Here is an 18,084-nt window from a genome sequence, read left to right as displayed (position 1 = left end):
ATTTTTCTTATACCCCAGTATTTAAGACCCATTGTGTTTTGATTATGACATTCTTTAAAATGTCTAGATAGTAGATGCCCTGTGAAACCGTGTTCGATGTTTAAGAGATGTTCACGAATTCTATCTTTTAGGGGTCGTGAGGTCTCCCCCAAATACTGTTTGAAACAAGGACACTGTATCAGATATACCACATTGCTGTCAGTACACCTGATACAGTCCCTAATCTCAAAATCTTTATTGGTGGTGGTCGACTTTACCCACTTGGTTTTATTACTGAATTTACAGGCTTTACAATTAATGCACGGGTAAAACCCTTTTAATTTGTGGGATTCAAAATCCCCTTCAATGAATTTTTTCTTTGAATCTTTAAAGGCACTGGGGGCTAATATGTTTTTTAGATTTCTTGCCTTTTTAAATACCATTGCTGGTTTTTCAGGTAATAATTCACCGATGATTGGATCTCTCTGTAAGATATACCAGTGTTTATTGAGAATGGATCTAATGTGATTATGGTGAATATTATAATCAGTTATAAATGGTAACCAGAGTGGGTCCGCACCTGTATTGTTACTGATTGTATTGGTTTTATCCCTTCTTTTTAAAAGGTCGCTTCTATTCTTATCTCGAGCTGCGATTTTAGCTGACTCTATTTTACTTTTATTGTAACCCTTCTCAAGGAATTTCCTCTCTAGATATGATGACTGTTCGTCATAATTGGCTAGTGTAGTGCAATTTTTTCTAATTCTAGAAAATTGGTTTGGTGGAATGTTCTCTATCCACTTTCTATAGTGACAACTTTGACTGTGTACATAATTATTAGATTCAACTTCCTTGAAGTGTGTTTTTGTGTGAATCTCACCATTGTTTATTTCAATTCTAATGTCCAGATAACTAAGTGAGTGTTTACTATGTTCGTAAGTGAAGTTGAGGCCAAAAGTGCTTGTACTAAGGTCATCTAAAAGTAACTCAAATAATTCTAGATCACCTTCCCAAATGATAAAAATATCGTCTATAAATCTACGATAGAGCACCAAGTTCGCCTCCCAAGTGCCGTTGTAGATTACCATGTCTTCAAGATGTCCCATGAATAAATTGGCATAACTTGGGGCGAACTTGGTGCCCATCGCAGTCCCTTGTAGTTGTAGAAAGTATTGGTCATTGAAGATAAAAGAATTGTTTTCTAAAATGAATTTTATGCAGGTGTTAATAAAATCTATTTGTTCAGAGCGGAGTTCACCTTCTTTGACCAGATGATAGTCTATAGCTTTTAAACCTAAACTGTGTTGTATACTGGTATACAGTGAACAGACATCACAAGTGATGAGTGTATAGCTCTCTTTCCATTTCACTGTTTGCAGAGTATTTAGGAAATCTGTTGAATCTTTTAAATAAGAAGGTAATTTTAAAACATAATGTTGCAGAAAAAAATCTATGTATTCAGAAAGATTGGCTGTTAATGAGTTGGTCCCTGAAATAATAGGCCTACCTGGTGGGTTCTGTAGGTTTTTGTGAATTTTGGGTAAATAATAAAAGGTGGGAGTGATGGGATGATTAACAAATAAAAATTCATATTCCTTGTTATTGATAATACCTGTATTGTAAGCTTTTTTTAATAGGGTTTCTAAATCTCTTTTTTGTTTATTGATGGGATTTAAAGTAATTTTCTTATATGTGAGGGGGTCTTCCAATAATCTCAGAGCTTCTTTTTTTATAGGCCTCTTTATCTAGAATGACAATCCCTTTATCTGCTTGTTTTATTACAATATTCTTATTAGATTTTAGTGTATTTATAGTTTCCCTTTCTTTTTTTGTTAGATTCATCTTAACTTGTTTGTCTATATTTATTTTTTCAACATCTTCCTTTACCAGTTTCTCAAAAAGTTCAAGGTTTTTTCCTTTCTCTGTGGTGGGATAGAAATTAGACTTCAGTTTCAAATTAGTTTGTTGGAAATTAATTTTATTTCTATTTATATGACTTTGTTCAAGACCTCTTGTTATAGGATTTTTAAGAAAGTATCTTTTCTGGGTTGCACTTCTGATAAATTGATTTATATTGATTAAAGTATTAAATTTATTTATCTTAGTTGAAGGTGCAAAGGATAGGCCTTTTTGTAATACATTATATTCCTCCTCCTTTAATGTTACAGAACTTAGATTAAAGATGTTTTTATGATCTCCTATCTCATTCTTTTTTGATGTTCCAGATGGTCTATTTCCTCTGCATCCTCTCTTGCTCTTTTCTTTAATTTTAATCTTTCTTTTATTTTGGGATCCTCCTCTAAAAAAGACCTAGAGGAATTCTGTTGGTTAGAGGAACCCCTTTGAATTGGGGGTTGATTATGTCTGTACTCATCGTCATTGTTATGTTGTGGTGCATTTAATAGTCGATTAAATCTATTATGTGTTTGTATCTGCCATGTATCTTCTCTTTCATATCTTTTTTGAGGGGTGTTCCAATAGTTGTAATTAGACTGGGTTGGTCTATAGTTGTAATTGTAGTCATTGTTGTGATTATTCCTTCTTGATCTATTGGTATCACTACCATAAGATTGATTACCAAAACCTTCTCTAAAAGATGTCCTTCTATTTCTCCAATTTTCTGGTTGATAATTATTGGAGTAGTGGTTCTCTGGATTATAAAATCCCTTTCTATTTGTTGTGCAATTCTCTTTATAATTTCTATTAGATGTATAATTCTCTTTGTAATGTCTACGTTCGTTATTATGCTGATTTTGTTGGTTAGTATTTCTTGATCTCCAATCCGGAGTTTCGTAGTTTGTATTAAAATTTCTATGTGTATTGTTGGTAAGTTTTTTATCATGGTAATTCATCCCATTTGGACTATAAATAGTTAATAAGTCTAACTAAGTTAGGAATCTATACACTATTAAGGGCAACTATTTTCAACTATATAATTTTTTCCCCAATCATAATATTTATTAAACACAAGATTAAAATGACACCACTAGTTCGTATAACACTGTATTTTATACATTTTTTCACATATTGAATATAAAATAATAATTTTTCTATATATTAGATTTCTTTCACCCTTATTCATCAAATTACACTGATAAGATTAATTTTCACAATTTATCCAAACCTAACAAATTTATTAAATTTGTTAAACTTGTTATATGGACATAAATTTATTATATTATTTATCCACAACACAAATAAGACCCTTTTTCACTTTATAGATCACTGCAAGATAAAACATATGGTTTTTTTTTTTTGGTTTTTTTTTCCCTAGATATGAATTAGATAAGGAATCTTATTTCATTTAAGTTTATTTTACATATAATACATCATAATAGGATGTGATGTTTTATTCACCTTTTCATTCACATTTTTACACATGAGATTCATATATGTGTGTATACACATTATGCTCCCTTTAAAAATGAGAGTCCGCTATTTTATGAGAGACTATTTGAATCATGGAAAGGATACTTCCCTTTAAGAAAAAAACTGAGCACCCAACAAGGAGGAGTCCTAAACAATTATCCTCAATAAAAGGAGAGCAGCGAGCAGTCTGAATTCATCTTGAAAAAGGCTACACCAGCTGAAACGCGTTGATCCGCAACACTGTGATTGTTTTTACTACCAAGTCTAACTTAACATACAGAGCGCTCTGTTGTTTTCCATTTTGAACTCTATAAAAACAATCCCAACTGCAATGTAACATTGTTTCCCATCTCACAACATCAAGCCTGGCTAACTGTGACTCTTAGAATCTGCAGACATCACTTACACGCTGATCTACAGACCACCCGGTAATCCGTGCATCTGATTGGAACAAACCATCACGTGACCCCGCACACGCTGCACAATCCGGCAAACCACAGTACACGCTGGAGCGATACTGTTCACCTGAAAGGTAATTTTCTATCTATCAAGGGTCTAATGTGTTCACATCGGACCTACTACACTTGTACACGGAGAAGCATAACAGAAAATAGCTTTGTATTCTGGGTGAGTCTAACTTGTAAGACGAATCATTTATGGCACTGACTTTTCCATTTTGATGCAGATTGTCCTTTCAGCCACCCATGGAACTTTTATTTCGAATGTTACATTGATGCAAAGTTACATTGATACAGCCACATAGACTGACTCAGCTGCTTTCCATGCTCTCATTTGATTTTTACACATTTTTTCATTTGCATTTTTAACCAATGAACTTTGTTTATTTGGATACATTTTTAAAGCCTACCACGGACTCTCATTTCGTTCCCCTGATTTTTTTCCACCGGTGGTTTTATTTTCATTTTTTCTTTTTATATTTTACATATTATGTATTTCAAATGTTAGTTTACATGTATTAGGGTTTATTTATATAAATTAAAATATATTTTATGGTATAAACATCATTCGTTTTTTAACACTAACTCTGCATTTGTTAGTTTTATTCTATCCTCTATATTAGCAGCTTTCATTAGCGCACCCTGTATTTGGTTTTTAATCACCAAGTGTTGGGTTTTCTTCCTAGTGATGCTCTGCCAGGCCTTTACTGCAGCTGTCTTAAGTCGCTGCTTGTTTGTGGGTCTTTTTGCTATAAGTTCTGTCTTCAGCAAGTGAAATGCATGTTCTACTGGGTTTAGGCCTTGAAAAGCTCATTGTTTGCTTTTGCAATTTGTTTTGGGTCATTGTCCATCTTTACTGTGAAGTGCGGTCCTATTTTGCAGCATTTGGCTGAATCTGAGCATATAGTATAGCCATATACACTTAACAATTCATCCTGCTGCTTCTGTCTTCTATTGTCAGCCATGCATGCCCATAGCATAACACAGCCTGCACCATGTTTCACAGATTATGTGGTATGCTTCAGATCAAGAGTCGTTTATTCCCTTCTCTATAGACTTCTCTTGCCATCATTCAGGTAAAGGTTGATCTTAATTTCATCTGACCAAACATTTATGTTTCCTAAATCCTGGCAAAGTCTAATCTGGCCTTCCTGTTCTTAAAGCTTACCAATGGTTTGCACCTTGTGGTTGTCCCTCTGAATTTACCTCAGTGAAGTTGTCTCTTGATTGCAGACAATGATACTCCTGCCTCCTGGACAAATGACTGCCTGAAGTCTGGTACCAAAGGACATCACCAAGTGTTGGGTTTTCTTCCCAATGATGCTCTGCCGGGCCTTTACTGCAGCTGTCTTAAGTTGCTGCTTGTTTGTGGGTCTTTTTGCTATAAGTTCTGGCTTCAGCAAGTGAAATGCATGTTCTACTGGGTTTAGGCCTTGAAAAGCTCATTGTTTGCTTTTGCAATTTGTTTTGGGTCATTGTCCATCTTACTGTGAAGTGCGGTCCTATTTTGCAGCATTTGGCTGAATCTGAGCATATAGTATAGCCATATACACTTAACAATTCATCCTGCTGCTTCTGTCTTCTATTGTCAGCCATGCATGCCCATAGCATAACACAGCCTGCACCATGTTTCACAGATTATGTGGTATGCTTCAGATCAAGAGTAGTTTATTCCCTTCTCTATAGACTTCTCTTGCCATCATTCAGGTAAAGGTTGATCTTAATTTCATCTGACCAAACATTTATGTTTCCTAAATCCTGGCAAAGTCTAATCTGGCCTTCCTGTTCTTAAAGCTTACCAATGGTTTGCACCTTGTGGTAGTCCCTCTGAATTTACTTCAGTGAAGTTGTCTCTTGATTGCAGACAATGATACTCCTGCCTCCTGGACAGTGTTCTTGACTTGGATAGATATTTTGAAGGAATTTTTCTTTACTGAGTAAATAATTATGCAATTATCCACCACAATCACCTTTGTGGTCATTTCGGCCTTTTGGTGTTGTTGTTGAGCTAACAGGTGCGTTTTTAAGAATGTACCAAATTGTTGATTTGGCCATCTCTCTGATAGTTTTTTTTAAACCTAATAATGGCCTGCTTTATTTGCATTGACAGCTCTTTGTACATCATATTAAGAGTTTACAGCTTCCAAAGGCATATTCCACACCTTTTAATCACTTAATTGTTAGATACAATAATAATGAGGGAACAGCCCACACCTGGCAATGAAACAGCTTCTCAGTCAATTACTTTTGAGAAGTAGGGGACGAAATATAGAAAGGGCTGTAATTGCTAAAGCATTCACTAAATATAGATGTAAATACCCTAAAGTTAAAGCTGTCTTCTGTACTTTAAGCCCAAATTAACCGTTTTCCATGCCCATGATGAGATCAGGTCATCATGCAAATATCAGCCTGTGAGCGCATGACAACCAGCTCTAGTCATACAGGGGGTGTGCAGATCCAATATTGTTGTTGGTGATCCCCCTCAAAGCAGCATTGGATGTCACCACAAATGTGCATGGTAATATTGTAGAGGGGGTGGGACCAGGAAGTGACAGACAATAAAGGGAAGTTGATGGGGTAGGTTGTTCAAACTCCTCACTCTCAACTCCTTTACTAGCCACAGACCTCCAAGGCCCCTCATTTAAAAGAGAATCGCCTGCCCCAAACATTAAAAAAAAAGTAAAATAATGCAACATATGGGGAATGTGACTTTATAGGCTAAACCCCCCCCCACCCCCGTCATTTCTAGAGACCCCTAATAAAGTTTATTTTATAGTAGACAAGTCAGTTTTTTTTATTTAAATAAAAATATGAATTTGTCTGTATAGTCAGGTGATCACTGTAGTAACAGTGATAGCCCTGCAAGAAAAACATAATTTATGCTTACCTGATAAATTTATTTCTCTTGTAGTGTGTTCAGTCCACGGGTCATCCATTACTTATGGGATATATTCTCCTTCCAAACAGGAAGTTGCAAGAGGATCACCCAAGCAGAGCTGCTATATAGCTCCTCCCCTCACATGTCATATCCAGTCATTCGACCGAAACAAGACGAGAAAGGAGAAACTATAGGGTACAGTGGTGACTGGAGTTTTAATTAAAATTTAGAACTGCCTCAAAAAAAGACAGGGCGGGCCGTGGACTGAACACACTACAAGAGAAATAAATTTATCAGGTAAGCATAAATTATGTTTTCTCTTGTTAAGTGTGTTCAGTCCACGGGTCATCCATTACTTATGGGATACCAATACCAAAGCTAAAGTACGCGGATGATGGGAGGGACAAGGCAGGAACTTTAAACAGAAGGAACCACTGCCTGTAGAACCTTTCTCCCAAAAACAGCCTCCGAAGAAGCAAAAGTGTCAAATTTGTAAAATTTTGAAAAGGTATGAAGTGAAGACCAAGTTGCAGCCTTGCAAATCTGTTCAACAGAGGCCTCATTCTTAAAGGCCCAGGTGGAAGCCACAGCTCTAGTGGAATGAGCTGTAATTCTTTCAGGGGGCTGCTGTCCAGCAGTCTCATAGGCTAAACGTATTATGCTACGAAGCCAAAAAGAGAGAGAGGTGGCCGAAGCCTTTTGACCTCTCCTCTGTCCAGAATAAACGACAAACAGAGAAGAAGTTTGCCGAAAATCTTTAGTTGCCTGTAAGTAGAACTTCAGGGCACGGACTACGTCCAGATTATGCAAAAGACGTTCCTTCTTTGAAGAAGGATTAGGACATAATGATGGAACAACAATCTCCTGATTGATATTCCTATTAGAAACAACCTTAGGTAAAAACCCAGGTTTAGTACGCAGAACTACCTTGTCTGAATGAAAAATCAGATAAGGAGAATCACAATGTAAGGCAGATAACTCAGAGACTCTCCGAGCCGAGGAAATAGCCATCAAAAACAGAACTTTCCAAGATAAAAGCTTAATATCAATGGAATGAAGGGGTTCAAACGGAACACCCTGAAGAACTTTAAGAACCAAGTTTAAGCTCCACGGAGGAGCAACAGTTTTAAACACAGGCTTAATCCTAGCCAAAGCCTGACAAAAAGCCTGGACGTCTGGGTTCTCTGCCAGACGTTTGTGTAAAAGAATAGACAGAGCAGAAATCTGCCCCTTTAACGAACTAGCGGATAAACCCTTTTCTAAACCCTCTTGTAGAAAAGACAATATCCTAGGAATCCTAACCTTACTCCATGAGTAACTCTTGGATTCACACCAATATAAATATTTACGCCATATCTTATGGTAAATTTTTCTGGTAACCGGTTTCCGAGCCTGTATTAATGTATCAATAACCGACTCCGAGAAACCACGCTTTGATAGAATCAAGCGTTCAATCTCCATGCAGTCAGCCTCAGAGAAATTAGGCTTGGATGGTTGAAAGGACCCTGAATTAGAAGGTCCTGCCTCAGAGGCAGAGACCATGGTGGACAGGACGACATGTCCACTAGGTCTGCATACCAGGTCCTGCGTGGCCACGCAGGCGCTATCAGAATCACCGATGCTCTCTCCTGTTTGATCCTGGCAATCAGTCGAGGCAGCAACGGAAACGGTGGAAACACATAAGCCATGTTGAAAACCCAAGGGGCTGCTAGTGCATCTATCAGCACCGCTCCCGGGTCCCTGGACCTGGATCCGTAACAAGGAAGCTTGGCGTTCTGGCGAGATGCCATGAGATCCAGTTCCGGTTCGCCCCAACGAAGAATAAGTTGAGCAAATACCTCCGGGTGAAGTTCCCACTCCCCCGGGTGAAAGGTCTGGCGACTTAGAAAGTCCACCTCCCAGTTCTCCACGCCTGGGATGTAGATCGCTGACAGGTGGCAAGAGTGAGACTCTGCCCAGCGAATTATCTTTGAGACTTCTAACATCACTAGGGAACTCCTGGTTCTCCCTTGATGATTGATGTAAGCCACAGTCGTGATGTTGTCCGACTGAAATCTGATGAACCTCAGTGTTGCTAACTGAGGCCAAGCTAGAAGAGCATTGAATATTGCTCTTAATTCCAGAATGTTTATTTGGAGGAGTTTCTCCTCCTGAGTCCACGATCCCTGAGCCTTCAGGGAATTCCAGACTGCGCCCCAGCCTAGTAGGCTGGCATCTGTTGTTACAATCGTCCAATCTGGTCTGCGAAAAGTCATTCCCTTGGACAGATGAATCCGAGACAACCACCAGAGAAGAGAATCTCTGGCCTCCTGGTCCAGATTTAGTAAAGGGGACAGATCTGAGTAATCCCCATTCCACTGACTCAGCATGCATAATTGCAGCGGTCTGAGATGCAGGCGCGCAAATGGCACTATGTCCATTGCCGCGACCATTAAGCCGATTACTTCCATGCACTGAGCTACTGATGGGCTTGGAATGGAATGAAGGACACGGCAAGCATTTAGGATTTTTGATAACCTGGACTCCGTCAGGTAAATCTTCATCTCTACAGAATCTATAAGAGTCCCTAGAAAGGGAACCCTTGTGAGTGGTAACAGAGAACTCTTTTCCATGTTCACCTTCCACCCATGCGACCTCAGAAATGCTAGAACTATCTCTGTATGAGACTTTGCATTTTGAAAACTTGACGCTTGTATCAGAATGTCGTCTAGGTACGGAGCCACCGCTATGCCTCGCGGTCTTAGTACCGCCAGAAGCGAGCCCAGAACCTTTGTAAAAATTCTCGGGGCCGTAGCTAACCCGAATGGAAGAGCTACAAACTGGTAATGCCTGTATAGAAAGGCGAACCTTAGGTACCGATAATGATCTTTGTGAATCGGTATGTGAAGGTAGGCATCCTTTAAGTCCACTGTGGTCAAATACTGACCCTCTTGGATCATGGGTAGGATGGTTCGAATAGTTTCCATTTTGAATGATGGAACTCTTAGGAATTTGTTTAAGATTTTTAGGTCCAAGATTGGTCTGAAGGTTCCCTCTTTCTTGGGAACCACAAACAGATTTGAGTAAAATCCTTGCCCTTGTTCCGTCCGCGGAACTGGGTGGATCACCCCCATTACTAGGAGGTCTTGTACGCAGTGAAGAAAAGCCTCTTTCTTTATTTGGTTTGCTGATAACCTTGAAAGATGAAATCTCCCTTGTGGAGGAGAAGCTTTGAAGTCCAGAAGGTATCCCTGAGATATAATCTCCAACGCCCAGGAATCCTGGACATCTCTTGCCCAAGCCTGGGCGAAGAGAGAAAGTCTGCCCCCCACTAGATCCGTTTCCGGATAGGGGGCCCTCTCTTCATGCTGTCTTAGGGGCAGAAGTAGGCTTTCTGGCCTGCTTGCCCTTGTTCCAGGACTGGTTGCTTTTCCAACCCTGTCTGTAACGAGCAGCAGTTCCTTCATGTTTTGGAGCGGAGGAAGTTGATGCTGCTCCTGCCTTGAAATTACGAAAGGCACGAAAACTAGACTGTTTGGCCTTTGATTTGGCCCTGTCCTGAGGAAGGGTGTGACCCTTACCTCCAGTAATGTCAGCAATAATCTCCTTCAAGCCGGGCCCGAATAAGGTTTGCCCTTTGTAAGGAATATTAAGCAATTTAGATTTAGAAGTTACATCTGCTGACCAGGATTTAAGCCATAGCGCTCTGCGCGCCTGGATGTCGAATCCGGAGTTCTTAGCCGTTAGTTTGGTTAAATGCACAACGGCATCCGAAACAAATGCATTAGCTAGCTTAAGGGCTTTAAGCTTGTTCATAGTCTCATCCAATGGTGCTGTGCGAATAGCCTCTTCCAGAGACTCAAACCAGAATGCCGCTGCAGCAGTCACGGGCGCAATGCATGCAAGGGGCTGTAATATAAAACCTTGTTGAACAAACATTTTCTTAAGGTAACCTAATTTTTTATCCATTGGATCTGAGAAAGCACAACTATCCTCCACCGGAATAGTGGTACGCTTGGCTAAAGTAGAAACTGCTCCCTCCACCTTAGGGACCGTCTGCCATAAGTCTCATGTGGTGGCGTCTACTGGGAACATCTTTCTAAATATCGGAGGAGGGGAAAAAGGCACACAGGGTTTATCCCACTCCTTGCTAATAATCTCTGTAAGCCTTTTAGGTATAGGAAAAACGCCAGTACACACCGGTACCGCATAGTATTTATCCAGCCTACATAATTTCTCTGGGATTGCAACCGTGTCGCAATCATTCAGAGCCGCTAATACCTCCCCTAGCAATACACGGAGGTTCTCAAGCTTAAATTTAAAATTTGATATTTCTGAATCCGGTCTCCCTGGATCAGATCCGTCACCCACAGAATGAAGCTCTCCGTCCTCATGTTCTGCAAATTGTGACGCAGTGTCAGACATGGCCCTCATATCATCAGCGCGCTCTGTCCTTAACCCAGAGCTATCGCGCTTGCCTCTTAACTCAGGCAAATTAGATAATACTTCTTTCATAACATTAGCCATATCTTGTAAAGTGATTTGTAAGTGCCTTGATGTACTTGGCGCCACAATCTCACGCACCTCCTGAGCGGGAGGCGAAGGTACTGACACGTGAGGAGAGTTAGGCGGCATAACTTCCCCCTCGTTGTCTGGTGATAATTTCTTTACCGGTAAAGACAGACTTTTATTTAAAGTAACATCAATACAATTGGTACACATATTTCTATTGGGCTCCACATTGGCCTTTAAACATAATGAGCAAGCAGATTCATCTGTGTCAGACATGTTTAAACAGACTAGCAATGAAGCTATCAAGCTTGGAAATTTCTTTCAATAAGTTTACAAGCAATATCAAAAACGCTGCAGCACTTTTAAAAACACAAAAAAACTGTCACAGTTGAAATAACAATGAACTAATACAGTTATAGCAACCAATTTTTAACAGTAAATGTATGAAATTAGCAGAGGATTGCACCCATTAGCAAAAGGATGATTAACCTCTCAATACCCAAAACGGATAATCAATTTAAGATTTAACGCCTTTCTAACAGTCAAACACACTGTCACAGGTCTGCTGTGACCGATTATCTCCCTCAAAAATGAATTTTGAAGACCCCTGAGCTCTCTGGAGACGTCCTGGATCAAGGAGGAAGAAGCAGGAAGACTGTGCTAGAATTTTAACTGCGCAACAAGGCGCTAAAAAAGGTCCCTCCCACTCATATTACAACAGTGGGAGACCTGATATAACGGTTTCTATGCAGAAATATACGTTAGCCATGTGGAAAAAAATCATGCCCAAAAAGATTTATCACCAAAGTACCTCACAAAACGAATAACATGCCAGTAAACGTTTTAAAAAAAAACTTTCCAGTGTTATGCAAAGTTATCACTAAGCCTGCTACCAGTCGCTTCTACTGCAGTTAAGGCTCATACATTTATTTCAGTACTAACAGTATTTAAAGTCAAATTCTAGTCCCTAGAAAATAACTCAACTGCGCATACATTTATCAGCCTGATACCAGTCGCTACTACTGCATTAAAGGCTGTACTTACGTCATATGGGTAACAGCAGTGTTTTCTTAGTCAATTCCATTCCTAGAAAATATTTTACTGCACATACCTCATTTGCGGGGGACCCCGCATGCTATTCCCTTCTCTGAAGTTACCCCACTCCTCAGAATGTGCGAGAACAGCCAGTGGATCTCAGTTACGTCTGCTAAGATCATAGAAAAACGCAGGCAGATTCTTCTTCTAAATACTGCCTGAGAGAACAAACAGCACACTCCGGTGCTATTTTAAAATAATAAACTTTTGATTGAAGAATGTTAAGTAAAAAACTCCTATCTCCTCTCACAACCTCCTTTGTTGAGACTTGCAAGAGAATGACTGGATATGACATGTGAGGGGAGGAGCTATATAGCAGCTCTGCTTGGGTGATCCTCTTGCAACTTCCTGTTGGGAAGGAGAATATATCCCATAAGTAATGGATGACCCGTGGACTGAACACACTTAACAAGAGAAAAGTACTATATATATATATATAAAAAAAGCCTGTATGGGCCACTATTTCACATTTGGCTACCCATTATGACAATTTTTAATATTATTATACACATAGTAAAACAAAACCATATTGACTGATTAATACCTCTCCAATCGCCACCAAATCATCTTTGTATAACTCTATCAGAGGCAGAGCATCTTCTAAATCCTGTGAAAGAGAATTATTACACTGTGAACATGAAACAAAATCTATCTAAAATGTACAGGGCTCAAATGTACACATTTTACTTAATGTTGCACTGACAATTTAAATATTCTTGGATTTATTTGAAGACAACCAGAAATTTAGTTTAACCCTAACGACATCTCTGAGCCATCGCAAATTTTCTCAGTCAGGTGCTAAAGACGGCTCAGAGACGTCGCTAGCACTCACCCACCTTGAGGGCAATCTGAGGGCTCCCACCTACTCCCACCTGGCGATCTGGCCTGAATAGTGAGAGGCATCACCAGGGCTTCACATTTCGCATGGTGACGTCACCGCACCTCTTTATTGACAATGGACATATAAAGGGAGATGGGGGCATGCTAAAAAATAAACATATTTAAAAAAAATAAAAAAGCTCAAAAACAGCTTAGCGCACCCAGGTGGGAAATGGCTTAGGAGCCAAAGCGTTAAAGGGACACTGAATCCAAATTTTTTCTTTTGTGATTCAGATAGAGCAAACAATTTTAAGCAACTTTCTAATTTACTCCGCTCTCTTGCTTTCTTTATTTGAAAAAGAAGGCATCTAAGCTAAGGAGCCAGCAAATTTTTGGTTTAGACCCTGGGCAACATATGTTTATTGGTGGGTGAATTTATCCACCAATCAGCAAGAACAACCCAGGTTGTTCACAAAAAATGGGCCGGCATCTAAACTTACATTCTTGCTTTTCAAATAAAAATACCAAGAGAATGAGAAAAATTTTGATAATAGGAGTAAATTAGAAAGTTGCTTAAAATTGCAAAAAATTCACAAAACAAACATTTTGGGTTCTGTTTCCTTTTAAATTCACATCTCCTCCCTCTTGTAAATCTCCTGAATAACCCCATTTCAACCTATCTGACTTCAAATAGAGAAAACAGAATTTATGCTTACCTGATAAATTTCTTTCTCCTACGGTGTGTCCGGTCCATGGCTTCATCCTTACTTGTGGGAATATTCTCTTCCCCAACAGGAAATGGCAAAGAGAGCACAGCAAAAGCTGCCCATATAGCTCCCCCTCTGGCTCCGCCCCCCAGTCATTCGACCGACGGTTAGGAGAAAAAGGAGAAACCATAGGGTGCCGTGGTGACTGTAGTGTATAGAAAGTAAAAATTTGAAACCTGACTAAAAAGCCAGGGCGGGCCGTGGACCGGACACACCGTAGGAGAAAGGAATTTATCAGGTAAGCATAAATTCTGTTTTCTCCTACATTGGTGTGTCCGGTCCACGGCTTCATCCTTACTTGTGGGAACCAATACCAAAGCTTTAGGACACGGATGAAGGGAGTGAACAAGTCAGGTTACCTAAACGGAAGGCACCACGGCTTGCAAAACCTTTCTCCCAAAAATAGCCTCCGAAGAAGCATAAGTATCGAATTTGTAAAATTTGGCAAAAGTGTGCAGAGAAGACCAAGTCGCTGCCTTACATATCTGATCAACAGAAGCCTCGTTCTTGAAGGCCCATGTGGAAGCCACAGCTCTAGTAGAGTGAGCTGTAATTCGTTCAGGAGGCTGCCGTCCGGCAGTCTCATAAGCCAATCGGATGATGCTTTTCAGCCAAAAAGAAAGAGAGGTAGCAGTAGCTTTCTGCCCTCTCCTCTTACCAGAATAAACCACAAACAAAGATGATGTTTGTCTGAAATCCTTTGTTGCTTCTAAATAGAATTTTAAAGCACGGACCACATCTAAATTGTGTAACAAACGTTCCTTCTTCGAAGCTGGATTCGGACACAGAGAAGGAACAACTATTTCCTGGTTAATATTCCTGTTGGAAACCACTTTTGGAAGAAACCAGGTTTGGTACGCAAAATAACCTTATCTGCATGGAATACCAGATAGGGTGGATCACACTGCAAAGCAGACAATTCAGAAACTCTTCTAGCAGAAGAAATAGCAACCAAAAACAGAACTTTCCAAGATAGTAACTTAATATCTTTGGAATGCAAAGGTTCAAACGGAACCCCTTGAAGAACTGAAAGAACTAAATTTAGACTCCATGGAGGAGTCATGGGTCTGTAAACAGGCTTGATTCTGACTAAGGCCTGTACAAATGCTTGTACATCTGCCACTACTGCCAGGCGTTTGTGTAACAAAACAGACAGAGCAGATATCTATCCTTTTAGAGAACTCGCTGACAACCCTTTATCCAAACCCTCTTGGAGAAAGGAAAGAATCCTAGGAATTTTAATTTTACTCCAAGAGAATCCCTTGGATTCACACCAACAGATATATTTTTTCCATATTTTATGGTAAATTTTCCTAGTCACAGGTTTTCTGGCTTGGACCAGAGTATCTATAACTGAATCTGAAAACCCACGCTTAGATAAAATCAAGCGTTCAATTTCCAAGCAGTCAGCTGCAGAGAGACTAGATTTGGATGTTCGAATGGACCTTGTACTAGAAGATCCTGTCTCAAAGGTAGCTTCCATGGTGGAGCCGATGACATATTCACCAGGTCTGCATACCAAGTCCTGCGTGGCCACGCAGGAGCTATCAGAATCACCGAGGCCTTCTCCTGTTTGATCCTGGTTACGAGCCTGGGAAGGAGAGGAAACGGTGGAAACACATAAGCTAGGTTGAATGACCAAGGCGCCACTAGTGCATCCACTAGTGTCGCCTTGGGATCCCTGGATCTGGACCCGTAGCGAGGAACCTTGACGTTCTGACGAGACGCCATCAGATCCATGTCTGGAATGCCCCATAATTGAGTTAACTGGGCAAAGACCTCTGGGTGGAGTTCCCACTCCCCCGGATGGAAAGTCTGACGACTCAAATAATCCGTCTCCCAGTTGTCTACTCCTGGGATGTGAATTGCAGATAGATGGCAGGAGTGATCCTCCGCCCATTTGATGATCTTGGATACCTCTCTCATCGCCAAGGAACTCTTTGTTCCCCCCTGATGATTGATGTAAGCTACAGTCGTCATGTTGTCCGACTGAAATCTTATGAATCCGGCCTTCGCTAGTTGAGGCCAAGCCCGGAGCGCATTGAATATCGCTCTCAGTTCCAGAATGTTTATCGGGAGAAGAGACTCTTCCCGAGACCATAGACCCTGAGCTTTCAGGGAGTCACAGACCGCGCCCCAGCCTAATAGACTGGCGTCGGTCGTGACAATGACCCACTCTGGTCTGCGGAAACTCATTCCCTGAGACAGGTGATCCTGAGTCAACCACCAACGGAGTGAGTCTCTGGTTAACTGGTCTACTTGAATCTGGGGAGACAAGTCTGCATAATCCCCATTCCACTGTTTAAGCATGCACAGTTGCAATGGTCTTAGATGAATTAGAGCAAAAGGAACCACGTCCATTGCTGCAACCATTAGACCTATTACTTCCATGCACTGAGCTATGGAAGGCTGAGGAATAGATTGAAGAACTTGACAAGCATTTAGAAGCTTTAATTTTCTGACCTCTGTCAGAAAAATCTTCATTTCTACAGAATCTATTATTGTTCCCAGAAAGGGAACCCTTGTAGACGGGGACAGGGAACTCTTTTCCACGGTCACCTTCCACCCGTGAGACCTGAGAAAAGCTAATACAATGTCTGTATGAGCCCTTGATCTTGAAAGGGACGACGCTTGGATTAGGATGTCGTCTAGGTAAGGTGCCACTGCAATGCCCCTCGGTCTTAGAACCAATAGAAGGGACCCTAGCACCTTTGTGAAAATTCTGGGAGCAGTGGCTAAACCGAACAGGAGAGCCACGAACTGGTAATGTTTGTCCAGAAAGGCGAACCTTAGGAACTGATGATGATCTTTGTGGATAGGAATATGTAGGTACGCATCCTTTAAGTCCACGGTAGTCATGTATTGACCCTCCTGGATTGTTGGTAAAATCGTTCAAATGGTTTCCATTTTGAACGATGGAACTCTGAGGAATTTGTTTAGAATTTTTAAATCCAGAATTGGTCTGAAAGTTCCCTCTTTTTTGGGAACTACAAACAGGTTTGAGTAAACCCCCCGACCTTGTTCCACTGTTGGAACTGGGTGTATCACTCCCATCTTTAATAGATCTCCTACGCAATGCAAGAATGCCTGTCTTTTTATCTGGTCTGAAGATAAGCGAGACATGTGGAACCTTCCCCTTGGAGGAAGTTCCTTGAACTCTATAAGATAACCCTGAGAGACTATTTCTAGTGCCCAGGGATCCTGAACATCTGTTGCCCAAGCCTGAGCAAAGAGAGAAAGTCTGCCCCCTACTAGATCCGGTCCCGGATCGGGGGCTACCCCTTCATGCTGTCTTGGTAGCAGCAGCAGGCTTCTTGGCCTGTTTACCCTTGTTCCAGCCTTGCATTGGTTTCCATGCTGGCTTAGCCTGGGAAGCGTTACCCTCTTGTCTAGAGGCTGCAGAGTTAGGAGACGGTCCGTTCCTGAAGGAACGAAAATTAGATTTGTTCTTAGCCTTGAAAGGCCTATCCTGTGGGAGGGCATGGCCCTTTCCCCCAGTGATGTCTGAAAAAATCTCCTTCAATTCTGGCCCAAAAAGGGTCTTACCTTTGAAAGGAATATTAAGCAATTTTGTCTTGGATGACACATCCGCCGACCAAGATTTTAGCCAAAGCGCTCTGCGCGCCACAATTGCAAAACCTGAATTTTTCGCCGCTAATTTCGCCAATTGCAAAGCGGCATCTAAAATAAAGGAATTAGCCAACTTTAGTGCGTGAATTCTGTCCATGACTTCCTCATATGGAGTCTCCTTATTGAGCGAATGTTCTAGTTCCTCGAACCAAAAAGACGCCGCCGTTGTGACAGGAATAATGCACGAAATTGGTTTTTAAGCAATCCTTCCAATTTTTTATCCATAGGATCTTTGAAAGCACAACTGTCCTCAATGGGAATAGTCGTGCGTTTGGCCAACGTAGAAACTGCCCCCTCAACCTTAGGAACTGTTTGCCATGCGTCCCTTCTGGGGTCGACAATGGGGAACATTTTCTTAAATATAGGAGGTGGGACAAAAGGTATACCTGGCTTCTCCCACTCCTTAGTCACTATGTCCACCACCCTTTTGGGTATCGGAAAGGCATCAGCGTGCACAGGGACCTCAAGGAATTTGTCCATTTTGCACAATTTCTCTGGAATCACCAAAGAGTCACAATCGTCCAGAGTAGTTAGCACCTCCTTAAGCAGGGTGCAGAGATGTTCTAACTTAAATTTAAACGTCACAATATCAGGTTCT

General features: G+C 40.8%; 1 protein-coding gene across 3 annotated transcripts in view; it reads right to left on the bottom strand.

The window, feature by feature from the left end:
- TATDN3 (TatD DNase domain containing 3) overlaps positions 1-18,084 on the bottom strand; it is a 126,505-nt gene that overhangs the window by 76,229 nt on the left and 32,192 nt on the right. For 2 of the 3 annotated variants that reach the window (XM_053712457.1, XM_053712458.1), the window contains exon 5: positions 12,815-12,877. The exons of the other annotated variant lie outside the window; for it this stretch is intronic. In XM_053712457.1, the coding sequence (XP_053568432.1) occupies positions 12,815-12,877 (63 nt within the window). The remainder of the gene's footprint in view (positions 1-12,814; positions 12,878-18,084) is intronic. 3 annotated transcript variants of the gene reach the window in all.

Source organism: Bombina bombina, chromosome 4 (assembly GCF_027579735.1).
Source record: "Bombina bombina isolate aBomBom1 chromosome 4, aBomBom1.pri, whole genome shotgun sequence".
NCBI classification, from domain to species: domain Eukaryota; kingdom Metazoa; phylum Chordata; class Amphibia; order Anura; family Bombinatoridae; genus Bombina; species Bombina bombina.
The sequence above is the reverse complement of the archived record's forward strand: the minus strand, read 5'-3'. Positions and strand labels throughout refer to the sequence as shown.